Source organism: Dermacentor variabilis, chromosome 4, assembly GCF_050947875.1.
Source record: "Dermacentor variabilis isolate Ectoservices chromosome 4, ASM5094787v1, whole genome shotgun sequence".
NCBI classification, from domain to species: domain Eukaryota; kingdom Metazoa; phylum Arthropoda; class Arachnida; order Ixodida; family Ixodidae; genus Dermacentor; species Dermacentor variabilis.
This window is the reverse complement of record NC_134571.1, coordinates 74,287,790-74,304,305: the sequence shown is the minus strand read 5'-3', so window position 1 is coordinate 74,304,305 and position 16,516 is coordinate 74,287,790. Positions and strand designations below refer to the sequence as shown.

Genomic DNA, 16,516 nt, shown 5'->3' with positions numbered 1-16,516 from the left:
CAGCACTGGGGAAGCTGCAGGGCTCCTTAGCCAATAGAAAAGCTGAATGCCTCTCAAGATGTGTTCATCAGCTCCACGTTGTCTGCTCAGCGTCTATTTGCCATCCTTTCGCAACATCCTCCACTATTGGGGAAGTGATGCAACAAATGTTTTGTGCTGTAACTATAGACTGCGTTTCCATTAATGCCACAGCGGGGCTTCGCTTCTGCGATATGCTTTCTGAGCAGTTTAATGAAGCCTCTTTAGCCAGTTTTAGTAAGAGCAAATGCCCTGATAAATGTACACACGCGCTGCACCCTCTGCTCGGTGTCTATTTACATTTGCTTGCCACCATCATCATGTATCATACTAAAGCCATAATGTTTCATGCAATAATTACTAGAGGGAACTGTAGTGCTAGTGTCTAAAGGAGCTGCAATGGGAGCGATTCAGCCAGCATGGGAATTATGGGAAGTACATTTGGCTTGCCCAAACTTTGTTCTGGCTTCAGACAACTTCGTGAATTTATGAACTCATCATTTTCAACAAAGTACTGTGTAATAAATAATTAAATAAGCATTATTATAATTGCCTGATAGCAGGTTTCGATCACAGGGCCGCTAGCACAGAAGCCTGGTATTGAAACCATTATGCCACGGATGCATGCATCTACAAGCAACATAAAACGTCCTTATGAATTTGTCGCGGGCAAGCCATTGCGTTGAGACACTTGGCGAATTTCAATTTGGCCATCTTGACAAGCTGAATCGTTGCAATTAGCAGCAATTGTGCATGTTTGCAGCATCTTCTGCACTTGGAAAAGTATAGATTGCTCTGAAATTTACGACAATGCAAGCATATAAAGCATAGTAAACAAAGCCACAAGAACACCTGAATGCATAAGTACAAAGATCGGAGATATTCATGTGCTCCCTATCATTCCCTTGGTGGCTGAATGATTGCACCGCCAGAGTTCCCTCTAGTAATTATTGTAGGAAACTCTATGACTAAAGCGGAGTAGTAAATTAATTATGCAGTGAGCAATTAGGCATTCATAGCGTTTCGCATCGTAAGTGCATCACCAGTGCTAATGCTGTGCGACCATCTGCTAAATGGAAGTCAAACCACTATTACTGCTGAAATCGAGGGTTCGACGGAAGCCCGTCTGGTCGGGATGAAGCATTGAAGAAATAAAACGAAGGACACCGACCAACATAGAAGTGCTAAAAAATGAAAAAAAAAAAAAAACATCTAAAAGACATTTCGGCTTTGCTACGGAAGCCTTGTTCACAATGGGATGACGGAAGGTTCATGGAAGCTTATGTATGCTTTAGAACGTGACGTAAGCAGCGCGTGTATGACGGGGGGAGGGTTCCCTCATTTCGATTAAGCGTGTGACGTGTTTTTTGTATCTTCAGTGATTCCAGATACAGACGCGATTTTTGGTTTCTTTCTTGGCCGATAATTCTCGAGCGATCCCAGTCGATATTGTGGCCCGTTGCATCCGTGTGCTCGGCAAGGGCATTCGACACTGTACGCTTCTTTTCGACATCTTTCTGATGCTGCCTCAGTCTCTGTTTGAAGTTGCCCGATTCACCGATGTATGCGTAGTCGCAATCTGCGCAGGGTATCTTATAGACCACGCCGGGAAACGATTCTCTCGGAAGCCTGTCCTTACCGCCGACGTGCGCTTGCCTCAGCTTACATACGGGCACGTGCGCCACCTCAACGTCATAACTGCGTAGAACGCGAGACAAGGTTTCGCTTATCCCTGGAACGTAAGGTATGGCAGCACGCTTTCTTGGTCGGGGATTGGTCGGACGAGCAGGATTGGACAGACGGCGCTCCACAGCAGTCAAAAAGGATGTGGGGTAGCCGCTTGCCGAGAGATCACCTCGCACGTGGTCCAAGTCAGTGGAACGGCTTTCTGCTGTGGTGCAAATGCGGTTCGTACGGTTGAGCAGTGAGGCAGCAACCGACCTTTTGTGAGCGTCTGGATGAACGGATTGAAAGTTCAGGTAGCGGCCAGTGTGTGTGTCCTTACGGTACACGCTGAACGAGAGCCGTCCATCGCGTCTGGTGACAAGTACATCTAAAAAAGGGAGTCTGCTGTCGACCTCTGTCTCAACTGTGAATTGGATGGCCTTTTCTTGACTGTTTAGGTGCGCAGTGAACGAATCCAAAGCGCTGCGCCGAATCAGACAGAAACAGTCGTCCACATAGCGCAGAAAAACTTTTGGCCTAGGGCTGAAGGACGCGAGAGCACGCCTTTCCAAACATTCCATCGTAAGATTGGCAGCGGTAACAGAGACGGATGCACCCATTGCCGTACCGTGGACTTGCCTGTAGAAGATGTTGTCGAAACAGAAGTACGTGTTTCCAAGGCAAAAACAGAGGAGCCTCTTGAGGTCGGGAACGTCACTGGGCGACCTGTCTGGCAAGGTCCTGTCAGATTCCAGAGCAGAGGTGCATGCTTCCACAGCCAAGTCAGTCGGAATTGAGGTAAACAGCGATACCACGTCGAACGAAACCATCACCTCGTCGTCGTCTAGAGACACGTCACGAACTTTTTCAATAAAGTCACAGGAGTTGCTCACGTGCGTGGAGCTCTTCCCGACGAGTGGAGCCAGAAGCTGGTGCAGGTATGCGGACAATTTGTAGAGAGGGGAGTGAGTGTAGTCGACGATTGGACGTAGGGGGACGTTAGGCTTATGAACCTTTGGTAGGCCATAAAGTGCAGGTGCAGCACCGTTATGACAGAGAAGCTTGAAATACAAAGACTTGCGCTCGGGAGCTACGAAGCGGAACACGTCAGCCAGGAGAGTCTGGAAGTCCCTCTGAACCTTCAAGGTCGGGTCCCGAGTGAGCCGGACGTAAGTGTCCTGGTCATTAAGCAGAGCCAACATCTTGTTTTTGTAGACAGCCGTGTCAATTAGCACTGTTGCATTCCCCTTGTCGGCGGGAAGGATCACGATTGCAGTGTTCGCCTGAAGACGCTTGACAGCTTTTCGTTCCTCAGCGGAAAGAGGGGAAACAAACTTCCTCCGGTGCAGACCAGAAAGGACACCAATGGCGCGGGTGCGAGCCTCGTCACGGCGGGACAGGTCAACTCGGTTAACCGCGCACTCAGTGTGCGGTGGAGTGCGCGGTTAACCAAGTTGACCCGTCCCGCCGTGACGAGGCTCGCACCCGCGCCATTGGTGTCCTTTCTGGTCTGCACCGGAGGAAGTTTTAACCGCGCACTCCACCGCACACTGAGTGCGCGGTTAACCGAGTTGACCCGTCCCGCCGTGACGAGGCTCGCACCCGCGCCATTGGTGTCCTTTCTGGTCTGCACCGGAGGAAGTTTGTTTCCCCTCTTTCCGCTGAGGAACGAAAAGACGAAAAGCTGTCAAGCGTCTTCAGGCGAACACTGCAATCGTGATCCTTCCCGCCGACAAGAGGAATGCAACAGTGCTAATTGACACGGCTGTCTACAAAAACAAGATGTTGGCTCTGCTTAATGACCAGGACACTTACGTCCGGCTCACTCGGGACCCGACCTTGAAGGTTCAGAGGGACTTCCAGACTCTCCTGGCTGACGTGTTCCGCTTCGTAGCTCCCGAGCGCAAGTCTTTGTATTTCAAGCTTCTCTGTCATAACGGTGCTGCACCTGCACTTTATGGCCTACCAAAGGTTCATAAGCCTAACGTCCCCCTACGTCCAATCGTCGACGACACTCGCTCCCCTCTCTACAAATTGTCCGCATACCTGCACCAGCTTCTGGCTCCACTCGTCGGGAAGAGCTCCACGCACGTGAGCAACTCCTGTGACTTTACTGAAAAAGTTCGTGACGTGTCTCTAGACGACGACGAGGTGATGGTTTCGTTCGACGTGGTATCGCTGTTTACCTCAATTCCGACTGACTTGGCTGTGGAAGCATGCACCTCTGCTATGGAATCTGACAGGACCTTGCCAGACAGGTCGCCCATTGACGTTCCCGACCTCAAGAGGCTCCTCTGTTTTTGCCTTGGAAACACGTACTTCTGTTTCGACAACATCTTCTACAGGAAAGTCCACGGTACGGCAATGGGTGCATCCGTCTCTGTTACCGCTGCCAATCTTACGATGGAATGTTTGGAAAGGCGTGCTCTCGCGTCCTTCAGCCCTAGGCCAAAAGTTTTTCTGCGCTATGTGGACGACTGTTTCTGTCTGATTCGGTGCAGCGCTTTGGATTCGTTCACTGCGCACCTAAACAGTCAAGAAAAGGCCATCGAATTCACAGTTGAGACAGAGGTCGACAGCAGACTCCTTTTTTTAGATGTACTTGTCACCAGACGCGATGGAAGGCTCTCGTTCAGCGTGTACCGTAAGGACACACACACTGGCCGCTACCTGAACTTTCAATCCGTTCATCCAGACGCTCACAAAAGGTCGGTTGCTGCCTCACTGCTCAACCGTACGAACCGCATTTGCACCACAGCAGAAAGCCATTCCACTGACTTGGACCACGTGTGAGGTGATCTCTCGGCAAGCGGCTACCCCACATCCTTTTTGACTGCTGTGGAGCGCCGTCTGTCCAATCCTGCTCGTCCGACCAATCCCCGACCAAGAAAGCGTGCTGCCATACCTTACGTTCCAGGGATAAGCGAAACCTTGTCTCACGTTCTACGCAGTTATGACGTTGAGGTGGCGCACGTGCCCGTATGTAAGCTGAGGCAAGCGCTCGTCGGCGGTAAGGACAGGCTTCCGAGAGAATCGTTTCCCGGCGTGGTCTATAAGATACCCTGCGCAGATTGCGACTACGCATACATCGGTGAATCGGGCAACTTCAAACAGAGACTGAGGCAGCATCAGAAAGATGTCGAAAAGAAGCGTACAGTGTCGAATGCCCTTGCCGAGCACACGGATGCAACGGGCCACAATATCGACTGGGATCGCTCGAGAATTATCGGCCAAGAAAGAAACCAAAAATCGCGTCTGTATCTGGAATCACTGGAGATACAAAAAACACGTCACACGCTTAATCGAAATGAGGGAACCCTCCCCCCGTCATACACGCGCTGCTTACGTCACGTTCTAAAGCATACATAAGCTTCCATGAACCTTCCGTCATACCATTGTGAACAAGGCTTCCGTAGCGAAGCCGAAACGTCTTTTAGATTTTTTTTTTCATTTTTTAGCACTTCGATGTTGGTCGGTGTCCTTCGTTTTATTTCTTCAACTATTACTGCTCAGTGCTGCCTCTGTAGTGCTAGCAGTGTCAAAAAAAAAACAGCTGACCTCAATAATAACGACAAAACATACCTAATGCTTTGTCCTCAGCTTGAGATGAGCGTAAGCGATGATGGATTTTACCATTTATTTGTTGCTGCCAGGCCAGAGAATGAGTAGCAAGCGTGAATTGGGACTGAAGCAGGCAGTCTGGGCTGCTTGGGGCACTGCCATGTTGCCGTGTGATCATGTTTAGGGTGTCTATTAATGTTACCGGTGGTAACTGCCACAGTAGTCCTGATAAGGCCCTGCCATCTTACATATCGCTGCAACATATCATGTGTCAAGGAGAAAATAACATTGTCTAATCCCGCCAGTAATCAGACAGGGAAGCGCAGTACTATAGTCTGCTGCACAAAGATATTGCCTGTGTACACCTTTGGAAGTGCTGCAAGTCACTTGTGACCTAGAATATAGTTTTCATTGTTTTGCACGTTGGCTAGGGAGCGCCACGTCGCTTGGCCCACTCAGCCAGTTTATAGTAGACTCTAAATACAGCCGCCCTGGCTGTTCTGACAGCAGTGACAACAGTTGGGTGTGGCTGTGCACGCCCCAGCCACTTGCCAGAAGCACTGAAAAGTCCAGTGTTGTAAGCGCGAAAATTACGAGAAATATGTGCAGGAGGCGTCATCGTGCGGTGTGTGGAATGTGAATGGCTGCACTTTTTTTCCAGAAAACAAATCCGCTCGCTGTTCGCGGCCACTGCCAGAGCACACACGGTAAAGCCGTTCTGCCGCAGTGTGGTGCAGTTTTGGTCAATTTTCCGTGTATTGGTGCAGGAGTTTGCATTTGTATCAAAATAGCACAATACCCGCAGGAGTGGGACTCCTGCGGGATCAAATCCCAGCCGTGGCTGCCGCATTTTAACGGGGGTGAAATACAAATATGCCTGTGTGCCGTGCATGGGGTGCGTGCTAAGTAACCCCAGGTGGTCTAATTAGGAGTGCCCCACTACAGCGTGCCTCATGATCAGATTGTGATTTTGGTACATGAATGCCCGGAATGTAATGTGTGTATTTGATAGTGCTTGTGGTTTGACTATATGACTTTAAATGAATGTTGTATTTCATGAAAGTTTCTTGTCGCATTACCTAGAGGAAAATCTGGCACCACAATCTATGCAAGCTTTTTAAAGGGTGCTGTGACACCATGAAAGTGCCGGTACACAGAAGACTGAGTTTGTTTTGAATGTGGCTGGACTTAAAACATGGCCATGGCTCTGCAAATGAAGCATGGAATTAAGCTTTCATAAGATACCTTTGCTTTCCTGTTATACTTCTTACATTTATGCTTGCCCATTTATAACTAGTAAACAAGAATTGAAACATGCGATTGAAACTGAAATGCAGTGAGCATGTCTTTCTCTTTCGTTTTACTTGTTTGATTTGGAAGTGTTACTGTGGACGTTTGATGTAACTGCATGTCCCAGCACGACTTCTTATTTCGACACTGAAAAGAAGCATCATACACACTGTTTCAGTCAGAATTAAGCTACCATGACAAGCGAAACATTTCATTGCGAAGCATGTTGTCAAGATTTCCTGGCTATCCGAGAAAAGATGTAGATCTGAAGCCACTGCTTTCTAGCATTCCCATACATGAAGTAGCACCGCAGCACCATTTTTTCCCTCTAGTTACAAGAAACTTTGTGCCACTGCCATGATTTTTCTGTCATGTATGACTTACAGTTATATGGCAATTGCTATGCAATGTAATAATGGCACCATGGCTTCATGTTTAAGGTCCGCCTTGAAAATTCAGAGTACTACTCTAAAATAAAGTGTTATTTTCCAAATTCTATATTCCTGCAGTAAGACCAGAGAGTACATCTTCGTTAATGAAACATTCATCTAATAAATGCATTGTTCATGTCAATTGCATATAGGATGCATGCAGGAGCATGAGTAAAACAAAAGCGAATCTGTCATTGTATCTACAATGCAGCTAACTGGCTTAAAGCATCATATGTACTAGTAGAGTCTTCTTTTATTTTTCTTACAGGCACCATTGTTCTCGATGATGGTACCATATTGCAACAAGAGGAACAGCAAGGTGGTTCTACTGACCTTCTGCTTTACGTTCTCACTACCAGTGACACCCAGGATGACTGATCCAAGATGAGATCAGTGACCAGCGTAGGCGCAAAGTTGTGTAACAATGCCATTGAACTGAGGCCTGTGCGTAAAGTGCAATGTTGTGATGCAAGTCATGGCAGACTTGTGTGGCCACACAGACATGATTGCATGCTGCTTTCCAACCTGTGATTAGCCACAAGTGGATATTTCACACTTTCTAAGGCATGTGTACAGTCATTAGTGGGTAAACAATGTGACGCCGATTGACAGGTGCCACTGGCACAAATGTTGCTTAGTGCCTGGATCAATTACTTTTAATTGGCTACGTTGTTTGTGATAAGGTCGAATGGCATAGTATTATATACAGGGTGTTTCTTCTTTAGCTGTGTCAAATTTTGAATAAAGGAGTTCTTGCAGGAGCTATGGGAACCATTGTTGCACCTTTACGGGTTCGCTGAAATTGAAACTGATGGGGAAAAAGAGTTTGTATGACATTGGTCTCGCTACCTAGACCTTATGTCACTCTGCAGCCATCACCTGTGACATGCCACTGTAGGAAGCTGGTGCGTTGTAGCAGGCATTTCTCACTTTTTCTGGCCGCAAGCAGTCCATTGTTTTCCAGTGGTAGTGAATGCTGACAGCCGAAAAATGTGCTCGGGCACAAAAGCGGTGCACAACGAAACAATGAGGTAGATTTGGCACCTCACCAACATTGAGATGTTATGTTGCCACAGAAAGTAGAAAAGTGACAAAAGCAGACTGCAAGGCATTGGCTCACAGGATCGTGCCAATGGTGACTGTGGCGGCATGACAATAGGCAGCTCCCCCGGGTGACAAGATTTAATGTGATGCATACTTTATTCTCAGTCACAAAATTTGTGTGTCACCGAGCCTGCAAAGGTGAAATAATTGTTCACACAGCTTGCACAAAACTCTTCAATTTTAGATTGCATCATCTGGCAAAACAATGTCGAGGGTGAGCCTTTCAATGGCTCAAATGCATAAGCCATGTAAGACTAAAAACTAACTGTTCATTACATACATAACTGTGCAAATATATAACCAGAAACAACAAATATTGACACTAAAATGGTAAGTGTGAGGCCACTAATTTATATTCCCTTAATTTTAAAAGTTTAGTACAGCTAAAGGAAACCACCCTTTGTATATATTATGACAGGGCATTTCCATAATGGCTGTCAAAGATTTCCAAGGAGAGTGCAGTAAGAATGAATCTATTTCTTCGTGATACATCACTAATGCCAGTGCATAACAGAAATTGGTGCCTCTTAACATTGTCCTGAAGACTGTCGTGAACCATTTTTATGAAACAACGTGTTAAAGGGGCCCTGAAAAACTTTTTGAACGTGCTAGTAAGAAAACGTTGCCGATCTGTACTGCGCGCTTTTAGTAGGCGATAATCCAAATGCGCTGCCGTTCCCTGCTACAGGCGGTGCGGTGTGGGCATTGTGTTTTGCTTCGGCAGCATCCGGCGTCGCCCACCAACTAGATTTCGTTTCGGTTTCCCGTCGCCCTCTTAAAACACCACGCAATAGGAAAACAACAGAATGGTGTTTATGGTGTGGATCTCCCTTCCCAAAGAGTGAGGAATGAAGTGTGTGCGATCATATCGTCAGCTTGTTTTGCATCTATAGTAGTGCCACCTGTAGACAATTCAGGGGTGTGCTTGGCATTTGCTTACAGCGCTCATGTATAAACCTGCAAGGACTGAAGCTCCCATTAGCTTAAGGCTAGAGAAAAAAGATGCTGCTGTCTACATTCAAGCCTCTCCAGATTATTAGAGAGATTTGCAACTGGTTTATAACCACTGCAGCATACAGGTACAGTCCATTTGCCGTCCATTATTGTATATACAGGGCACATTAAGCACCTGCCTCTTGCATCGCACATGTACAGTGATTTCATTGTGAAAGAACTTGTAGCCGATTCACCTCGAACTTGCATCTGCATTTTAGCCTTATCTACTCACTTCCAATTCAGTCATGTCAATGAACGCCAAGTCACAAAAGCTAGGTAGGAGTTCTGGTTTACAGAAACAAAAGCTTTGCTCAGGTAATTCAGAATTGCACAGTAGAATATATATATAAAAGTGAGACACAATCTCAGCCATAGGATTTACCATCTGCTGTTGAGCACCAAACGGGATAAGGTACCACGAGCCTTCTTGCCAGTTGTGATTCTAAAGTACCCAAGAGTTTTTGTGGTCAGTATTATTGGATGGCCTGGTTTGCCATAAGTCTGCATAATGAAAAATTCCTGCAATGAGTTGGGAGATGAAAAGTATCCGAAAAATCCATGGTTAATGAAAAATCTCCGTTTAGATGCAAGGATAATGTTGGCTTGCGCTGCCATGTTCTACACCGATCTACATTTGCATATGAACATTAATTAAAAATGCCATAATCTCGCATCACAGTTGCCAGGATGTTGCCTTCCCTAGCATTAACTCTGAAGAGGTCTCTCTTTGTAAAGGCAGATGCGGCTACAGTTTTCAATGACAAACAAATGTAGAATTTAACTACTTGGCCTACCATTATAGAGATTTGGCTTATTAGGTTTGAGTTCAACATTACGCAAGCAGTACAGAAGATGTGACAAAGCGAAGCTGATGACGCAGGCACTTTGCGGCAAAGGCACGTGCTAGTGTTTATTTTCAAAATTAAAGGCCCATGCTATTCCTTCAACCAAATGGCGACACTATATGTTTGCCTATCAAACAAAATGCATGTACAGTAAACCTTTGTTGTAATGAAGTCATTGGTACAGGAAACTAACTTTTTTAAAGGCGGATGAGTTAAAGGAGAGTAATAGCAAAGGAAGACTATGAAAAACCTTGTATAAAGTGCTTTTGTTATAATGAGGTTTTACTGTATATGATCAAATGCATATGGTAACACAATAATGGTAATTCTGATATTTAGTAAAGCAGAGACACTAGTTCTCATGACAGACAGTCTGTGATGCAGCCAAGTTTGTGCACTAATCTTGCTAAAAAGTCTTTCAATCGCATGATGGCTAACTTTAGAAAAGCAGGTGAATTTGTGGCATGAATATATGGTATGGTATTTATAGCATAAAGGTGTGAATTAATGCACACACTGTGAAACTGACAGAGAGCTTGTGTCAGTTCATTCACTGTTACAGATGGAAAGCAGCATTTGGTAATTATGGTGTGTTTCCTTTTAGCTACTGTGAATACACAAAGCCTTTACTATCACAGACAGCAGGACAGGCTGGCTAAGTAAAGGCCAGTGTAGTGGGGAAACAAGTAAGCACTCTGGAAGTCTGATGTAATGACTTTGATGACTTTGCTTTTGCAACTTCTAGAGCACAGAGAATACTTTACCATGCATCCCAAACTGGTGCAGCTTCCTGCTCATCGCATGCAGTACTTTTCCATGTTTTTGCTATTTTCTACTGTGCATATTTACAAAAAACCTGCGTTCGTCCTCGAATATCTACATCTTCCCGAAACCATGTCAATGTGCATGTTAACAGTGTATTGTAGCTTTCACTTTATAGAGCAGTGTTCATTGACCTCGACGTGAGCTGGGTGCTTCTTTATAGCCACAGCCAAAGTCTCGGCTCGTGATCAGCTTAATGAATTCATAAGCACGCTGCCAGCTTAAGACCTGTTTTCATTACCATCATTCCTCGTATCAAGTGTACAAATATGTGTTGTGCACTATTGTTTGTGATCAATGTGCAACATTTCACATGTGATTTAACCTGCTTTTGTGCGACCATGCAAACGTCTAAAGTGCACTGTTGGACTTGTCCCCAAGATGAAATCCTTGTGACAGTGTGATCATATGACAGCACACGATTTTCTACAGAAGTGTACTATTTCCATACATGTGAGCTGTTTGTATATCTGTATATATGCATCTTCAAGTTAATGGGTGCTCCATGTACTTTGCAAAACAGATGTTTAACTTACATTTGATGGAAAACATTGGCGTGCATTGTTTATTGAATGAAATGCAGTTGTGTCTTAGGGAACGATTTCAGCTATTACAAATAGCAAGCTGCCAATTCTTCATAGGAGTGCATGTGTTCATCTCATGTTTAAATACATATTTACAGTGTATAGCACAGACTACATTCAATTTCTAGAGGTTGCAATGGGCTTTGAGCTTGAGCAACTGTACATAACAAATCTGCCAAAGCTTTTGTAAATACAATTTGTACCAAATTAAATGTGTCTTTATGCATTTTTCCTCCAGATCTATCCCAGAGGCAGTGTTGAAGCCGCAATGCCTACAGCTGGACTATTGCACTTGCAAAATGTATAATGCAATCGCATAATGAAAATGGCCAGGCAGTATTCAAAATTAATATTTTAACCCTGTGCTTCTGCAGTAAAATATGAGCACGAAGAAAAAAGAAGCATAAAATCTTCTACACTTCAATTAAAGCACCGCACAAGCTTTATATGCTGCAACATGCAGCGTAAATTGTTTCTTGGGCTTGAAATTCTGAATTGATGTAACATGCTATTGCTCCCACTTGTCAAATTTCTTCATACATTGTAAACATATGTTGTTACATGTTATCTATTTGATGTAATACTTCTGCGGAAACTGACAAGGTGGAGGAAAGTAATTAAAGGGAAAATGAGACATTCACCCGTCTCATTTTCCCTTATGCTATCTATTCCTCCTTCCATGTGACACAATGGTTATTTATGAAAACGTTTTGCTAGCTTTCTTTAGTTGGAATGGTTATTTTCTCTTCTAGCTTTCGGGGATGTGGGTTCTCGGACATTGTGGTGGCCCTAAAGAAAGGAACCTAGATGACAAATAGCCAAGGATTAAGGTTCTCCTGGCCAGGCCAGCTCAGACAACTGGGAATTCTAAGCGTGCGCGCTGGAGCTAAGGCCATCCTGCAACATGGGTAGCAATTCTCCCAGCAGCCAGCGACGAATCCTACAAGCTTTAGTTATCATTTTCTTCTTGCTAGCGAGTAGCACGCACGCACGCGCGCGTGCACACACACACACACACACACACGCGCTATGGTATATCACTATGGATATATACTACAGGTATAGTAGTAGAGTTTATTTATTTATTTATTTGCGGGTACTGTTGGCCGATTGGGCCGTTAGAGGGATGGGGTACAAATATGGCACAAAATCCATCATTGCTTACATAAAGCAACAATGTATAGCTAATACATAGGATTACAAATCACGGTGTGCTATTATACATAACTATAATACAAAATCTGACATAACCGTCATGTTAAACATAAAGCAGCAACGTATATCCGAAAAATGAATCGCGATACTACATTCTACAACTTACATGATACACGTTACGTCACATACATCATAATATTATACATTTTATTTCAACATACTGTCAACCCTTTGACAGGGTTATTACAGGAGTGGGGTACAGAAAGAACAGTAATAATAGTAATTGTCAGGGTAGGTATGCTAAACAAGCACAAATAAGAATGAAAAAAAATAAACATACAACAGTAGGTATGAATGCGAGTATTGACAAGCATGCTAATAGAAAAAAAAAAAAACTAATCTTATAGAGAGTACAAATAAATGACATCAGGTTGATGAGTACGTATTAAGCGAGTTATGTAACATCTCAAGGAAATCATCAATTCTTTGCTGTTCGACTATAAGTCGGTCAATAGTATTCCATTCCCGAATGGATCTGGGGAGAAAGGAGTAATAGAATGTATTGTTGTTGCACGCATATTCTTGTAGTGTGAGATCATGTGTGTGACATAGTTGCCTTGTTTGTTTAGTTTCAACGTATGTTGTGTGGTCTATCTTAAAATAGTTGTGCAGTAGCATATATAAGAACTTCAGGCGGTGGATTTTAGCACGACTTTGGAGTGAGGGCAAACCTGCGCTGCGTAGCAATTCTGTCGGGGAATCGAGGCGTCGATAGCGGTTAAAAAGAACAATACTACATTCTACAACTTACTCGAGATATGTTAGATCATGAGGATTCACTTAGAAAATATTTTGTAACCTTGGTTTCAAAATGTTCTACAGTTTGAAAATCATATATAGCATCCGGTAAATCATTCCAGTCTTTTATGGTTCCAGGGAAAAAAGAGTATGCGTATTAGTTCACACGGGATTGAGAGACTAGAAAGTTTTTGCAGTGGTCACTTCGCAGGCTCTGGAATTCTCGCGAAATTAGGTACTGCGCTGCATCAAAGTTAAATAAATTTTGAGAAAGCAAAAACAAGAATTTTAGTCTGGCTATGCGACGGCATTCCGAGAGAGGGGGTAAATTTAGTTCTTGTAGCATCTCTGTTACAGAATCAGTACAAGACTACCTTGAAAGAATAAATCTAGCCACCCTTCTTTGCACCCACTAAATGTTTTGAATTAATCCTTTTTGGTAAGGGTCCCATATGATGCTTACATATTCCAATGTAGGTCTGACTATCTCTGTTACAGAATCAGTACGAGAGTACCTTGAAAGAATAAATCTAGCCACCCTTCTTTGCACCCACTAAATGTTTTGAATTAATCCTTTTTGGTAAGGTTCCCATATGATGCTTACATATTCCAATGTAGGCCTTACTATTGTTAAATGCGCTGTTAACTTTATGGCAGCTAGAGCGAGTTTTAACTTGCGACGTAAGAACCATAACTTCTTTCAGCGGTAGAGCAAATATTAGTGATATGTCGAGTCCAGTTGAGGTCTTCAGATATTGTTACTCCTAAGCACTTACATTTGTTAATGGTAGCTAGCACACTGGAACTTAGTTAATTGATAATCAAAATTTAGGACTTGCTTAACCTTGTTTGCAACACATAACAGTTTTTTCTTATATATTATATATAGTACAAAATCAGATAGACAAGGACAGGGCAGGCACAAATTGATTTTATTGCTAGAAACCTACACTGAATTAAGTAAAGTTCGGACACTGACATAAGTGCTTTCACCCCCCCCCCCCCTACAGAAAAGAAGTTTACTTTGGTGTAGGTTTCTTGCAATAAAATGAATTGTTGCCTGCCCTGTCCTTCTGATCCATTTTATTCTGCATTACTATTCTTAAGCTCTGTGTCGCAGAGAACCCTGTGGTGAAGTCTTCCGATTCGTTCGGGAGCAAAAGTTTCCGCGTATATATACGTTTTTGCAGGTTTCCATTTGTACTCCTGTAGATCACGAGCATGTATCCGCAACTGCTAAATTGCATGTATTACAAGTTCAGCGGCAAACGGGATGTCATATTCGTTTTTGCGGGTTTCCGTTTGCACTCCTGTAGATTACGAGCATGTATCTGCAACTGCTAAACTGCACGCATTGCAAATTCAGCGATAAACGGAACGTCAATAGGTTTCCCGCACGAAGTGTACAAACAAAGTCTAACTGATCGCAGGCAGAAGCTTACACTGTAACTTAAAGGAGGCGTTGTATAAGTGCTTTCCAACCCTGAAGCAAGGCCGCTTCCAAGGTCGCCTATTTTATGCTTGGCTCAGAACTATTGTTTGGCGGCCCGTCTCGCCACTGACAATTTGCTTTTGAGCGAAAATCTCTGTCAATGCACTCTCCTCACATCCGACGCCTCAGCCTTGCGCGGTGCATCAGTACCAGTTACGTCTCGTTCAGAAAGGCTTCTTCGATGCATGAGACAGGCAGCCGAGATCGTGAACTGTTTGGTGTACCTCCCTCCATACGCGACTAGTGAATTCGCGGTAAGCGCTGAAAGCTTTTTCATTTTCCAATTTTCTTTTTTTTTCCACAATACTTTTTAGTGCTGTTCAATTCCACCGAATATATATAGTGTATCTAGCCACGTTCATGGCTGCTTGTGTATGGCAGACTCCGAAACCACAATGTTAGAACCATTGAGTTAGAACAATGTTAGAACCATGCCGTGCCACCCGCCATGATCATCAAAACCATTCAGGCATGTTTTCATGCATTTGAGATATACTAAATGGACTTAATCTGACTCTACCAACATGCCTCACGCCGACTTTCTAATAAGAACCCCCCCCCCCCCAAAAAAAAAAAAGAATTTCAGCGCTAAAGATAGATCCCGAGCATGTATTTGCAACTGGGAATGGTCGTCAGTATGCCTGTAGGTTTTGGCTAGCCGAGTTCACAGCCGTCTGTGCACGTGCGATTCCGGAACAATGAGACCAGAGCTGTTTAGAAATCTTTCTATGTTGAGTTACCCATTGCGATCAGGAAAACACATCTATCGCGGATACATCACTAAGTTTTTAGGCACGTAGGGCCCTCTGGGCCGTGCTTGTCGGTGATAAGGTAGCCTCGCCGCCTATGGGATTATCTGACTGAGCTATGTGGAATGCTGGGTTGCCATAAGTCTGAAGTGCGAATCCTTCTATAAGTTTCTTTTTTTTTTAATTTGACGATGGTGAGCTTGAAATTCACCTCCTCCAGTGCACTACATCTGCAGGCTTGGAGTGATGCCCGACACTGGCGAAAGATGCCGAGAGTGAGTGGGGCTATACTAATCCAGGTACAACCAAATTAGGAAGGCCCACTAAGCTTCAACATAGACACTCCCTCACTAGAACAGGAATTGACCTTCCTGGTTCAGTATTCGTCCACCCCCTCCCTTACGATTCCTACAATTAACCCATGGCCCTCAGTCCCCAGCATCTGACCAAGGTGGTGGTCAGACCTGCAATGCAGCAGAAGGTGCTAAGAAACTCTGGACCCGGACAGGCCGTCAATAGAAACTGACCCTGGCAACCTTTAACAGCCGAACTCTGTCGAGTGAGGCTAGCTTAGCAGGACTCTTTGAGGAACTATCAGATATTGTTTGGGATATCATTGGCCTTCGCGAGATTAGAACTGGTGAGGCTTATGCAGTGCTGACTAACGGCCATGTCCTCTGCTATAGAGGTCTCCCAGATAAGAAGCAATACGGGGTGGGATTCCTAATCCATAAGGACAAAGCGGGCAACATTGACGAATTCTACAGCAGATATGAGAGGGTAGCAGTAGTCGTAATCAAACTTAATAAGAGGTATAGATAAAAGGTAGTACAAGTGTATGCCCCAACATCCAGTCACGATGATGAGGAAGTAGATCGGTTTTATGAAGATGTTGAATTAGCGATGAGAAAAGTGTAAACTCAGTATACAGTAGTAATGGGCGATTTCAATGCATAAGTGGGGAAAAAGCTGGCTGGTGAACAAGCAATTGGCAAATACGGCATCA

At 44.3% G+C, this 16,516-nt stretch overlaps 1 protein-coding gene across 2 annotated transcripts in view; it reads left to right on the top strand.

Moving 5' to 3' along the window:
* The window catches only part of LOC142579383 (uncharacterized), a 61,487-nt gene extending 53,761 nt beyond the window's left edge, over nt 1-7,726 (top strand). For both annotated transcript variants that reach the window (XM_075689505.1, XM_075689504.1), the window contains exon 23: nt 7,234-7,726. In XM_075689505.1, the coding sequence (XP_075545620.1) occupies nt 7,234-7,343 (110 nt within the window). In that variant the 3' untranslated portion in view covers nt 7,344-7,726. The remainder of the gene's footprint in view (nt 1-7,233) is intronic.
* Nucleotides 7,727-16,516: the final 8,790 nt, after the last annotated feature.